The following is a 14,500-nucleotide window of genomic DNA, read 5'->3' on the forward strand; positions in this document are numbered from 1 at the left end:
CTTTTAAAATGCCTAGAGCTCTGCAGCAAACCGACATCAAGAATAAATACAGGAACTAAACACTGATAAAATATTAAACAAACTGATGCCCTTTAATATACTTTTTCTTGACTTTAGGATAGCTTAGAGTGCCACTACAATGAAAAGAACACTTCTCTTTTTTTGTTCAAGTTCTGAAAGTGTGTTGGCTTAACATCTGACTGGCAAACTTGTATTTTCCATAGTTAGTAAAAAGCAGCATTCACAGACACTGCATTCTTATTGGAGCGAGACTTAGAAATTATTTCTCCTTGATCCAACTCGCTGGAGCCTACTGGTCAGTTTTGAACATGGGTAATGGCCGACCATTAAAATAATTAAAAAAAAAATTCACTTCAGCTTTAAATTGCACAAATCTAAGCCGTTCGTGAGTTTAAGACTGCTAGGAATGCTCCATGATTTTCTAGTTGCCATTTTGATTTTAATGACGTGAGACCCAAAATCTACCCAGGGCTCTATGCAGCTCGTTTCTACACAACACTGATTGACATTTATTTTCATATACATTCCTATCATTCATATACTCTTTTATATAGGGAAGTGTATGATTTTAATGATTAAGGGCCATTCCACATGAGAAGCGAAAAATGACAAATCTGCAGTCCAAAGTTTATGAGGCAACGTCTCTACTTATAAAGAATTTGAATCTTAAATTATTAAAAAACATTTGTGTTGGGATGAAGTTTGGTCATGCCCACTCCGTGGGGGTCTAGCATTTGACCCTCGTCACATCGAAAAGACAGTGGAATGGCCCTTAATCTATTTCTGGGACCATAAATTAAAAGCTGTGGAGGTACTTTCAATGAGACCCAGCAATGACTGGAGCTCCAGTGGGTGTTCTGTTTTGAATCACCGGCTATATTTTGCCCAGTTCTGGTCTAAATCAAACAAGTCTGGGCTTCTCATAATACAAGATTTTTATGTTAAACTGGAGGACAATCATAAGAAGGCCAAATTTGTTTTGACCTGGGCCACTAAAGCTGCCGTTATACATTGAAACTTTTAGCTCAAACTCGTGTGCAATGGCGCTGCGAAACAAGTTTCGCGAAGTGGTGTTTCACGGTGAAATTCTTTTTTTTTTTTTTTCACCATTGCGACCGTTTCGCTCCGTTGCAGAAGTAGGAAGCTGTTCTACTTTTCGTGAAACTTGTCAAAAGGGAAAAATCAAATTACCATACATGTGCATTTTGTAGGCATAATCCAATACAACAGAAGTTGTGTCACAAGCCCTAATGAAACATATTTACTCTTCTTGTAGGTTGCCAAAGATAAGGCCATTATGGTTGCTCTTCACTCTCTAAAGGCCAAGACCATATCAAGTGTACAATCTAAAGTACTGAAAAACAAATGCAAACACTTTTGCATTCTGTACAAAAGCACTTCAAGTAAAAGTGATTTGTTAAGGTCCTTTATGAACAAAATATTGTGTTATGAAAGAATGAACATGAAGTAACAACTCATGATAATTTAATCACTGCAGATAAAGAGTCATCTGATGGGGAAAATTAGGTTGTTTCCATGCCATCCTAGAAAGCTACTGTAATTTACCATTTTTAACACTGATGAACATTACATGACCACTTTGAGATACAAAATTTATCTTGTGATGAAAAATATTGCACCCATTCCCTGTGCTCACTTGTGAAAATATTTTCCACAGTCAATGATAAAATTACAATTATTTAAAATATTTAACTACATGTAGAAATACAATTAATTAATTAAAATATTTTCAACAGTCAATGATAAAATTTCAATGGCCATAAAGTTTCCTCTATTTAATGAATAATGAAATGAATTTAGCAATAGTTATGAAGATCATACTGTATGATCTCAATTATGAAGGTAATATATTTTTTTATGAGAGTATTGAACTGTTTTAACAAAGAAAAATAAGTTTTAGCAAGCTGCATGTATTTATAATTGCATCATTGTTTTTGATGTTGTACTGATTATTGAAAATTTCAGTGATCAACATTGTTATTCATGGTGATGAAGAAACTTTATACAGATAGGTTTTAAAAAGAACCTTGCAATTAAAAACAAAGGAATGAAAATGGTGTTTGATTGTTACTGACAAATGCTTCTTGTGATTTATGGGGTCAAATTCTTCTCTTTTTTCAGATTTAAAAGTGTATGAAAAACTCCCTTTTTACATTTACAGGCTTTTTACAGAGTCAAGCTAGGCCCTCTTTTTTGATTTACAGGCTTTTTACAGAGTCAAGCCAGGCACCCTTTTTTCAATTTACAGGCTTTTTAACAGAGTCAAGTCAGGCGCTCTTTTTCGATTTACAGGCTTTTTACAGAGTCAAGCCAGGCCCTCTTTTTTTATTTACAGGCTTTTAGAGTCAAGCCAGGCCCCCTTTTTTATTTACAGGCTTTTTACTAAGTCAAGCCAGGCCCCCTTTCTCAATTTACAGGCTTTTTACAGAATCAAGCCAGTCCCCCTTTTTCGATTTACAGGCTTTTTACAGAGTCAAGCCAGTCCCCCTTTTTCGATTTACAGGCTTTTTACAGAATCAAGTCAGACACCCTTTTTCGATTCACAGCGTTTTTACAGAATCAAGCCAGCCTCTCTATTTTATTTACAGGCTTTTTACATCGACGAGCCAGGCCCCCTTTTTCGATTTACAACGTTTTTACAGAGTCAAAGTAGTCCCCCGTTTATGATTTACAGCGTTTTTGCATGGTCAAATCACAGTCCCTTTAAGAGATCAACAGAGTTTTTACAGGGTCGTGGCAAGATTTACAACCTATTTACAAGGCCAAACGCACTCTCTTCCAAGATTTACATGTTATTTACAGGTTACAGGCAATTTTTACATTCTTTTTACATGATCTTGGCTGTAATGTCTTACAAATTTACAAGACGTTTCTCACTTTTTACATGCTCTATTCATAATATTTACAGTTTCTTTACAGTATCTTCTGAGATCCTGTAAAAAGGCATTTTAGCCGTAAAATGATAATTACAGTATTTTCCAGGTGATTTACATGTTATTTACATATAAAAAGGAAAATTTACAGTGCATGTAAATTTATCATTTTTTCCAGTGAAATTGGCTGGTTAAAAATATTACGTCGTTGAAACCTAACAGCTCTGTATCAGCCGTAGTTCTTGGTCTAGAGACAAATTTCTTTTCTAGCACAAAACAGTACTGGCCAGTGCCCCCCTGACATTCACCAAAATCATGAAAACTGCTGTGGCAACTCTTCGGAACTTGGGGATTCGTCTTATTATATATCTGGACGACCTTCTCATCCTAGCAGATTCAGAGCAGTCTGCCAGACTCCACCTGGCAACAGCTATGAATCTCCTAGAGACTTTGGGGTTTATCATCAACCTGAAAAAGTCAGTTTTAGGGTATGTCTGTGGACTCAGTAAGCCTGTGTCTTGCCCTTCCTCGAGACAAGGTCAAGAGTATTGGCAGGGAGTGCGAAGGCCTGATCGCCAATCCAGTTCCGACAGTGCAGCAATTAGCCCATCTCTTTGGCTGGCTGAGCTCCTCCATTCAAGCAGTGTTTCCTGCCTCATTGTATTACCGTTACCTGCAACAGGCAAAGATCCAGGCACTCCGATCGGCAGGCCATTACGAGTCTCAGTTCTTTCTGAACCAGGAGGCAATAGAGGAATTGCAATGTTGGGAAGAGAATCTTATGGCTTGGAATGGGAGGGCCATTGCCCAACCAGACCCCAGCATGGTAATAGAGAGCGACGCCTCAAAGAAGGGTTGGGGTGCCCATTGCAATGGGGTGAGTACAGGTGGCCTATGGAGCCAATCCGAAAAGTTTCTCCACATAAACTGTCTGGAACTTCTAGCAGGCTCCTTCGCGGTCAAATGCTTCGCAAAGGACAAAACAAACATTCACATTCAGCTCGTGATGGACAGTGTGACTGCACTTACATTCATCAACAAAATGGGGGAACCAAATCCCGTGCCCTAGACTCTCTGTCTCGTGACCTCTGGCAGTGGTGTCTTCAGAGGCAGATAACAGTGTCTGCCAGTTACATCCCAGGGATCCTTAATGTGACTGCAGACAGGGAATCCAGGTACCACCTGGACTCCTCCGATTAGAAGCTTTGCCCAGTAGTGTTCCAGACCCTTCAGAACCTCTGGGGCCCTCTGGACCTTGACCTGTTTGCACACGGTTGACAAACCAGCTACCTCGCCTTGTGAGCTGGAAACCAGATCCCCAGGCGGAAGCAGTGGATGCCTTCTCCCTTCAGTGGAACATAGTCAGTGGTTATGCCTTTCACCCCTTCTGTCTTCTGGGCAGGTGTCTCAGACAAGTTCTGAGACAACAAGTCCCTTACTTTGTACTGGTAGCGCCAGTGTGGAAATTTCAACCTTGGTATCCCCTCTTGCTGGGTCTTCTAGTAGACTTTCCAGTCCTTATTCCCCAGTATCCCAATCTATTAACCCAGGAGGGAGTGTCCCACCCTCTGACCCACCTCCAGCTGGGAGGATGGCTTATCTCAGGCAACAGTATGAGGAGGGAGGTTTTTCATGCCAAGCTAGAGAGCTTCTCTCAGCAGCTTGAAGGAAAAACACCTCTGACCAGTATGCCTCTGCATGGAGAAAGTGTTTTTACCCTGAAGGGGTAGTGTTCAACCTTCCATGCCTGACTAAGTCTGTTCAAACTGGGAAGAATTTAAAGCAGTCCTTTCATGCCAGTTTCCCTGAGGATAAAAACTTGTGTGTTGTTGAGTGCCTCAAGGAATATGAATCTCGTACTAAGGAGATGAGATCTGTTCTTGCCGGCCAAGAAAATCGGCTTTTCCTATCAGTGGTTCAACCTCATAAGCCTGTTTCAGCTAGTACGGTTGCTAGGTGGGCAAGGAGTCTGCTACATGCAGCAGGTATTGACACGTGGGGCATCGGCCTCTGCTGCTGCCAGGGGTGGGGTTGCTTTGTCAGATATTTTGGCCATGGCCCACTGGTCGTCTGACTCCACTTTTAGACGTTTCTATTATAAACCTGTGCTTCACCCGGATGCGAGTAGGTCAGTTCTTTCAGTTTCCAGGGAACGTAGCCGTCTTTGAACATGCATTGTTACATGGAGTCGAATGTTTTGAAGTATAATCCCAGATTACACAAGGGACCGTAGGTCCTGAAGTATAAGATAGATTATACAAGATACGAGACGGAATGTAACGATGCAATCCCACCCACACCCATAACCCCAATGTTTAATGTTTCTTTTTTTTAGTTTGCATTGTTCTCTTTCCAGGTTAGCTTGCTCAACAAAAAGGCAAGGTGGTGTGTGAATGAAAGGACTTATGGGACCACGAGGCCGTTGAACACGTTTTTCTTGTTTTTTCTTGTTGAATTCTGTAAATCGCTGTTATTGGAGCGTGAGCCCAAGCCCAACATTGTAACCCAGCAATGTGTTGTTTATTTATTCAAGTGTGACCTGTGTGATGCAGGTTATGTTGGGTATACAAAGGGCCACCTTCACACCCGGATTGAGGGACACCGTCAAAAGGCGTCATCAATCTGCAAGCAATACTACAAAGAACATAACACTGCTGTTCCGAACAATTTCTTAGCACGCTTCAATGTAATCAAGAAATGCATGAACAAATTTGACTGCCTTGTTAATGAAATGCTGTATATTCAAGAGCTTAAACCAACATTGAATGTGCAGTCCGATTCTCTTCATGCTAAAGTATTTAAGTAATTAGCTTGCTTAGCCTTTTTACAAACCGCTTTTTATCATTAATTATGTAACCTTGATAATGGCGCAAGATGCACCGAAACGTCGGTTCTTATCACTCATATTTCTTGTTTCATAATCGATAACAATCGATAAACTGATTGTTATCGAGATTTAACGGAAATCGGTATCAATCAAACTCACAACTTTTTTACTTTATCGATTCCTATTGAGTGGTATCGGAAATCGATATTTGATATTGATTGCTATTGATTGTAATCGATTATCGGTTTATCGATTGACTACGCCTGGTCGATGCCAAAAACATGCGCAAGTGCACTCATGAGGAAGCTGCGCTCTTTGATGCGGACCCAAAAAGCAAAAGGTCGCAAGAGGAAGATTTGCATTTATTGTTGGTCCAGACTGGAAGGTGAAATCAAATGCAGCAAACTTGAGGTAAGTTATTTTTTATTTACCTGCAACATATTTTTGTGTCATCACTACAGCTGACAGTGTGAAGTACACGTGCACTGCTCAATATACCAAAGGAACTCGAATTCTTTACTCTCTTTGTCATGCTTGTTCATTTAGTAGCCCTCTCTTGTTCACTTTGTCATTTTGTAGATGACAATTTATTTGGGTTCCAGTATTTTCACTTACTGCTTAACGAGCTAGCTCTGAATTATTGCTTTAAGTTTTATGTTAACACTATGTGTATGAAAACTAGTTCACACGTAATGTGGTAGGGAAAGGTAAAGTCGCACTTAGGCCAGGTGGCCCATACAGCCAGAGCTTAAGGTGATTCCTCAGAAATAAAAGTTGACCATTGATCAATCACGTGTGTGTTCATTTGATTGTTTTTTTTTTTTTACTTAAAAGAGAATAGTTATATCGGCAAAATTATAAAGAAAAAATGATAGGTCACCTTATTTGTTGAAGAGCAAAAGACGGGAAAATGACCATTCTAGTGTCTGATTTTAGTGTCTGATGAGAAGGAATCATGGGATTCTTTTTTGGCCTTTGTGATCACGTGTTTGAACGTTTATCATGGTTTCATGGAAAGATTTCTCTAAACAGTCATGGAAACTGTATGCTAAAACCATAATATACTGTAATAGTTAAAAATCTCTTTGTGGTGATAATTATGTGCAGTACTGGATACACTGTGAAATACTGATGAATCACCTTAACCCAGTTTCCATAGCATGAAGCAACTAGGAGTATTACTACTCCCCCTGGATAGGATGCTAGACCATCACAGGGTTACCCCCAGCAGTTTGATTGTTATTTTCATATTTTAGATTCACTTTACTTACAAGTACATATCTTACCTGTGGATTTCAATTGTGTTTGAGTTAGTTTGCACTCACACCTACTGTAATATGAATACCTCCATTGTAAGAACTTTGCTGACCAATACATGTGAGAAAGGGCTACAAGCTATAGGTCAAATTATCATGCATGGAGCCTTTGATATATTTTTATTTTGTTTGTATTAAGGATACTTTCTCCAGACTTGAGGAAAATGTCCCAATGCCAGTTCCAGTGATGACGATGCCCAAGATTGTGTACCTACATTGCCAGCAGAATCACAAAGCCGTGATCACAGTACACAACGACCTGCTGTCCCTGAAATTGCGTGTAGGAAGCAAGGCGAGCGTGGACAAAGAGAGATGAGGGCTGAACTGATTACTACCATCAGGCATATTGTGTTGAAAAAGGTCCATTTTGAAGAGCCTGACTTGCCCCATTTTATTAGTGATGTTGTCAAAAGCAAAAAGTGGATGTCAGCATTTGGCGTTCATATGTCCAGTGAAGACAAGGCATGCAATCCAATTCTACAGTCCCTAGTAAGAGATTACAAGCAATCTGTATCCAAAGAAAAGGCACAAGAGGTCTGCAAGAAGGCTGTGACACAAAAGGCAAAGATTTTAATTGGATCTTCTCTGAAAGACAGCAGAGTAACATTGTCTGGTGAAAAACCTCCAGGAGAGTTCAAGAGCAGGGTGCTTGCTGCTAACTCAGTTGGACGAGTTACGTATCATGCTGATGAGAGAAGGCATTTGCTGTCCATTGTAGCAATGGAGTACTCTTATCGGTTTTTACAACAGCAATTTGGTTGCTCCCCGAACACTGTGACAGCTGCCAAAGTTCACTGTATTCTCTTTGGTTGTGGTGGTACCCCGCCATCTAAGTACAAGTTTTCGCAGCAATGTGTAAGCCCAGCAATTCTTGAGGAATTGTCTGAGTTCTTCATGAGCGATGGCGTCTCGAGACCTTCTTTCTGCAGGAGCATAGTTGTCAATGGCCAAGAAACTCCAGTCAGATACTGGAAAGACAGTATAAAGAACCTGGTTAACCAGCACCTGCTCGAGTTCCCTGATGGCGTGAAGCAAACCTACATTTACAGCCATTTTCCACCCAGCTTCCGCTCAGACACAATGTTGGCAGGGCTATGTAATATTTGCGACGAGTATGGTCACTGCAATTATGACAAGCTGCTGTCCTTCTTAAGTGACATTGAACAAAAGTCAGCTGTGTCATTGAAAGAGGAGAAGGAAAAGGCCTTGAAACATCAGCAGTTCCTGAGAGGCGAGTTTACACAACAGACAAGGAGGAACGGCTCGGATACGAGGAATATCAGGAAACGGCTCCAATAAAGAGAGGCACCGGTCCCCAAATATTGGTGGAACGGCAAGGGCTGTTTACACGACAAAATTTTAGGGACCGGACATGATTGAGCTCATCAGTGTATTTCATTTAAACGGCATGTGCTTGAGATGGATTGTCACTTTATCTGTCGAGTTTGCTGTCCAGAAGGAAATCAAGTCCATCTCTTTTGAAGCAATGTGAAACCAAAATATGCCTGGAAGAAAGATTTCGTCGGAAACGAAAATTTAAGTTCATTTTAGTTCTTCTAGCATTAGTAATCGGGCACTCCACTGTGGAAAGAACAATTTGGCAGAAGCAACGTACAAGTGTTTGGTTCTACCTGGCATGTGACCCATACTATGACGATGAATAGTATAGAAACTTCTGTATCTCCAGGAACACGTTCCACTTCCATGTTGATGAACTGCAAATGGACATAATATGTCAAGATAATGTAACGCGGAAGGCCGTTGAAGTGAGAAAAAAGATTGCCTTTTTCTGTATTTTATAGCCTCAACTGACGGATATCGGTCTCTAGGCAATCTATTTGGGGTTTCCAGGGCATTTGTTTCTATTTGCATTCGTGAAGTTGAAGATGCTTTATTAAAAATTCATCTCCTTAAATATATTCAACAACATGTCAATTTCTTCATCAGCCCAAACGCCCTTTTGGGTCGCTTTTATTCTCAATTTCGTCTTCTGCTACCCTGGGTACCAGAGGTTTTTCTCGTGTGCGGCGGGACTTGTCGGCCGGACTTGTCGGCTGAAGGCCGACACAGCTCCACGAGCGGCGAAGCCACGAGAAAAACCTCTGGCACGGAGCGATGCTTATTACCGTCCCCGTTGACCTTTGAGCTTTTTTATCGCATTACATTTACGCCAATCAGATTGGACGTCTCCAACTGTGATCATGTGGATCTGCACGTGAAGAAATGTCAGAAATGGGTTTCCAATTACAGAAGCTCAAGAGGTGTCAATTCGCTATGGCGTTCGCGGGAGTCAATACAACTCCCGTAAAGAAAGTTTTGAATCCAAAATCTGCCCTCTCTTGTCGCCTTTGTGGGGCAAGTGTTGCTAATGGTGGTTATTACAGCCTGACATCGGATACTGCCGAAAAGTTAAGTATTTGTTCGAGAATTTCTTCGTTATTCGGTGTTGAAGAAAACCTGTCTGTTGGGCCGCGTGTTCTTTGCAAGAAGTGCTTTCGACGCATTGAACGCTTTGAGGTTACGCTGAAAGAGTTGTCATCCTTCAAGTCTCGATATATTGAAAATTTGTTACTGTGGAAGGAGGAAGGAGAGGAGCCTAGATCCAAGCGTTGCTCAAGGTCGCCTGGTTTTGGCGTGAAAAAGTCGCGCGGTCCGTCAAGTTCTGTAACAAGTGTTGTGCCCGGATCTTCTGGTAAAAATATTAGAAGAGCTCTCGACATTCCTCCCAACCCTGCCAACAATGCAACACTAAATAGCGTTGCAGATGACATTATGGAGCTTAGTCTTCATCCTGCAGATATAGAGGTAATTTTGTCTTTTTATCGATCACCATCATTCAAGATGCGGACTGCTAGGGAAACAGGCCATTCGATGATGCATATGAAAGGCTTTCCTAGAGAGATTATTTGCAATTTTAAATTAGCCTGTTCCTCTTAGTATCCCTTTTCGAGAGCTGTCTCTGATGGTCTTTACGCTTTCTAAAATTAATGCACACACAGAGTTATATCTGCATTTAAACACGCGTACGTTAGCTTTCAACTTTCATCGTGTTTCAAGACGGTGAAAATTTTCTTAAAGGTTTTTTTTTTCCTTGTAATGTGGCTGTGATCCGTAATTTATTTGCGAAATAATTCTGTCAAAATAAAAATTATATACAAGAAATTAAAGGTAAAAGCTACTATCTTTTAATATCTAAGAAAGTCACACAGGTATACTTGTAGATTCAAACAGTTGCAGAAAAATTATTTATAAGCCTTCTTTTGTCAATTTAGGTCATCATAAAGTACCCAAGTGGTAGCAAACGCCGTCTTCCTAAAGATGATGTGGACAGGAAAGCAATTAAGCAACTTGTTTTGGGGGAGTATGGCTACGCTGTTAATGCTCTCTATTCAAAGAAAGTTGTTAGAGATGCATTACTGGAAAAAGTTTGTGGCTCTGTTATTGAAGAATGCAAAGATTTATGTTCTGTGGGGAAGCCTTCCATATTGCGCGATACCACACCTGAAGGATTGAAGCAGTTCACGGAGAGTGCACATGTCACTGAACTTTCTGAGCGAGCTCCTGTACTTTACACCATACTGTCTTCTGCTGCTGGAAAGCCTGTTATTAGTAAAGCAAGAAATCAGAATGGAGAAAATGAAACCAATGATGAGAGTAACACAGCTACACCAGCAATAAGTATGGCAGCCTCCATCCTTCTGAAGAAGAGATGCCCACAAATGAGTGCTCAGGCATACAGATTTCCACAGTATTATGGCACAGTGGAGCCAAAAAGCAAGTGAGTTCAAAATTAATGATCTAGATGTGAATTGGTGACATATACGAAGTCTGACTCCTACAGTCTATACCAGTACATATATTTATTTTTCCCCGTTTAGAACTTGAATCAGATTTTTACTTAAATAATTTGTTAAGAGAACTTTCATTGTCTTGATCAAATAAAGCTGATAAACATACATGTACATGTAAAAAAATGAGTGCACTATTAGTTGAAGTCAATCTCTTGGCAAGACATTCCACCACAGATTGTTTTCTAATGGATTTTCTTGATGGAAAATGTTCACTTAAAATTTAAAACTGATATTTTTTCTTTTAGGTATACAACCGTGGTGTCAAGTGGGGTGTGACAGTTAGCCATACATCGGTAATCGAGAAAATAGAACAAATGGGAAAAAGGTTTGATGAGAAAGTCCTAAACTGGAAGGTTCAGCAAGAGTACCACAAAAGGTTTACTGCCACACTGGCAACGATAAAGGAGTGTGTTGAAGAAGCAGTTCCCACAGTTGAGCCCACAAATGACAGGAACCTTAAAAAGGCAGTTGAAGACAAGCTTGGGCAACAAAAACATTTTATATTTGATGAAAACATTTATTCGGAAGTCGAAACCCTGATCAAGAAAACTACACAGACATAGCTTGTTAGCAACACAAGTATGGAGACACTGTCAATGCTAATGCAGCAGTCTGACTCAGAGAGACCACTGGGTTATCAAATCATTGGAGATAATGTCGATCTTATGATTAAAGTCAGACATCAGGCTAGTGACAAACCTAACAAAAGCATTCACTGGTTTCACCTGAATGCCGTGAAGGACAGAGTGAGTGGTGCTGGATTGTCTGAAAAGGGATCAATCACATTAGTTGATCAAGTGGAGAACTGGGAAATCTTGCCATCATATCAGGATAATGAAGGGCTACTTCATGACTTCATTCCCCTGTTTGCACGGGTAATTTGTGACAGGATTCCTGCACTGAAGTCTTTCAAAGATGTTGTAATCAGGCATATTCCTCACAAATACTCTAATGTAACGAAACAGAAATCTGAACAGGTAATTTGCCATTTTTAACCAGTTATGCAAACTTTTGCGGTCGAAATTCCCTTAAGACAGATGCTTCATTGAATTTTTGTTCCTTATTATTATTATTATTATTATTATTATTATTATTATTATTATTTTATTGGGAAGCAGTGACACTGCGTAAAGACCTCTATTATATTTCACTGCTGTTAGCGATGGTGTCTCCTTGCCACTGGCTTTTGTACTTTACAAAATTAATTTAAGTTTAGTTAACCTTTTTGTTTGATACCAATGTCTCAATATTTTTACTCCGTGGAAGTTAGTGTTCAGTATTTGCAATTTGCACTGTATCTTTTTCAGTCAAACATCCCATTATTCCTTTATTTAAAACTTAGTTTCACAGTGATTATAGAATGACATCAATGACTTCCAAAGTAGGCAATTATATCAATCCAACTATGCCATACTTCATCTCAACTTTTTTTTTCAAGCTTAAGTTTTGTGAGCTAAAGACAGCCTTAAAAAAATATATCTATTTAACTGCCTACATTTATTATCTGTCCTACCTTCTTTTAAGGCACCACTAGGATTGCTCTTTAAGAATGAAAACACAAATGATGACATGATAGACATATTAACAGAGCTACATCAAAGGTATCTCCCAGTCATGAAAACAACTGATGGCTCCGGTAACGTGGAAATTGAAGTGCTCCAGAAGGTTTTCTTTGGTGGTGACCAGTTGACTGAAGAACGTGCGCGGAATGCTAGACAAGGTCGAGCTGATGGTGACACAGAGTTTGAAAGATTGGAGGGGCTTATCCCAAAGGTAGAAGATTGGCATGCAGGAAGAGTTCTTTACCAGGTGGGTTTGTTGTTGACTTAAATCTTATAGGGAGATAAGAAATAAAACAGAATCATCTAGAAGAATAAATTAACCTTAGATGATGCAAACAATCCATGAAAACAAATTGGGGCTTCTTTCTTAGTGGATCATGAGAATGACGTTGTTAACCTTTCCACATAGAGTCAGTTGAGCATAATTTAATCTGCATATGGGCATTTCATTTTTTTTTAATACGCTCCCTTGTTCTTGTCATTCTTGTCCACTTTGCACTAACAAATACTTAATATGATAATGAAACTTGTACAGAAATGAAATCGTATTTGTTTATTATTGGAAAAAGTATTGACGTCAAGAAATAATACTATTCTTTTCCTACCCCCGAGGTACTGTATGATGTATTTTTCAACCCCTCTTCTGCAAATGATGTTGGTACCATGTGCAGCAACATGAATGTAATCAACCAAGTGAATGCTAAAACATCAAATGTCCTTGACAACTTCAACCATTGTAAGACCTATGTGAAGCTTGAAACAGATGCATTCATCACAACTGCTACCATGACGCACTTTGGGATGACTAACCTTGAGGAACCTGCTGGAAATTTCATACCTCCCTCAATTTTGGATGGTAGCCAAAGCACACGAAGAATCTGGCTTCACAAGCAGGTTAAAGATCTACTGAAGAAAGCTGTTATTGATGAGCAAGAACAGTTTCATGCAACTCTTCAAAATGAACTCATTGAATTGAACAAACCAAAAAGGTTTTACTGCAGGGTCTGTAACAAAGAGTACAGATATGCCAAAGCAAGGGATTCACATGAAAATAACATTCACTCTTTTAGCATCGAATTGGCATCTCCAGAGGAGTCAAGTGACTCTATGCAACCTCTTGCTGAACACAAACCTGTTGATGCGCGATACAATTATGCCTGTGCTCGTCTCAATTTTGGTATGCTGCTTTACAATTTTGACGATGCAATCAAGGAGGGGGATGGTGATCGCATCTTAAGATGCTGGAAGTTCATGCTCTTGATATTCAGAGCATACAAACATACAAAGTATGCTTTTGCTGCTTTGCAATTGTTTTTCTACACTTCATGCATGTTATCAGAGAGAATGTCACATTTGTTAGTTTGGAACCGAACTGTGAACAACAATGGTGGTAAAGGCCGAAATATCTCTTTGGACTTGAGGTTAGAACACTTAAATAATCTCTTGAAGGAGATGCTAAGGTGTCTTGGTGTCAATGTGACAGAAAAATCAGCTAAACGATGTGGTGAAGCGATGTCAATATTAGAAGAAATGCTGCACAAGATTGATGTAGAGTTAGGTGTCAAGGAACCTTCTGGGCACCACATCACAGCAAATGATGACCAAGATTTTGCAGCCCTTGTGAAAGAAATCCATGAAAGAGGGGGGCTTTTCTCTTTCAACCCATCTTCTGATCGTAACTACGAAAAATTTCCTGATTTTCAAAGGAACATCTTAAGTGGGCTTGACTTCAATCAGCTTAATAAGTGGTTGAACAGTCACAAGAAAGACATGTCCCGTCTTCAACAGTGAATGGCTTCAAAAGTTGGAATGAACTGTTTGAATAGGCCATTTGCACTAAGAGGTCATCTGACATCGTTTTTATGAAAAAAATACTTACATGATTTCGTTGTTGAAAAACGATTAGTGGGTCATATCTTACACAAAATAATAGTGATTTGGTTTTTCAAACCTGCACCATTTTCTTAAAACGGGTAAGTTCGTAGCTGGTCACGTGACCAGAATGTGATTTTCAAAATTATGAATGTCT

At 39.7% G+C, this 14,500-nt stretch overlaps 1 protein-coding gene and 1 pseudogene across 6 annotated transcripts in view; both read left to right on the forward strand.

Moving 5' to 3' along the window:
- Positions 1–2,102, forward strand: part of LOC146474876 (uncharacterized) — an 11,118-nt gene extending 9,016 nt beyond the window's left edge. For 2 of the 5 annotated variants that reach the window (XR_014866091.1, XM_085116684.1), the window contains exon 4: positions 1,298–1,424. Coding sequence is in view for 2 of the 5 variants with exons in the window: in XM_085116684.1 (XP_084972810.1) it covers positions 1,298–1,340 (43 nt within the window). In the remaining 3 variants the exon portion in view is untranslated. Of the gene's footprint in view, positions 1–1,297 lie in introns of all 5 variants that reach the window. The other 3 variants (XR_014866089.1, XR_014866090.1, XM_085116683.1) reach the window with 3 other exon arrangements.
- Positions 2,103–9,102: 7,000 nt separating this feature from the next.
- Positions 9,103–14,435, forward strand: LOC146474878 (uncharacterized; annotated as a pseudogene). Its single transcript, XR_014866094.1, has 5 exons — positions 9,103–9,863; positions 10,331–10,836; positions 11,155–11,886; positions 12,434–12,718; positions 13,084–14,435. The product of XR_014866094.1 is annotated as an uncharacterized LOC146474878 (transcript).
- Positions 14,436–14,500: the final 65 nt, after the last annotated feature.

This window comes from Pavona decussata, unplaced genomic scaffold (assembly GCF_977016875.1).
Source record: "Pavona decussata unplaced genomic scaffold, jaPavDecu1.1 SCAFFOLD_87, whole genome shotgun sequence".
Lineage (NCBI taxonomy): Eukaryota > Metazoa > Cnidaria > Anthozoa > Scleractinia > Agariciidae > Pavona > Pavona decussata.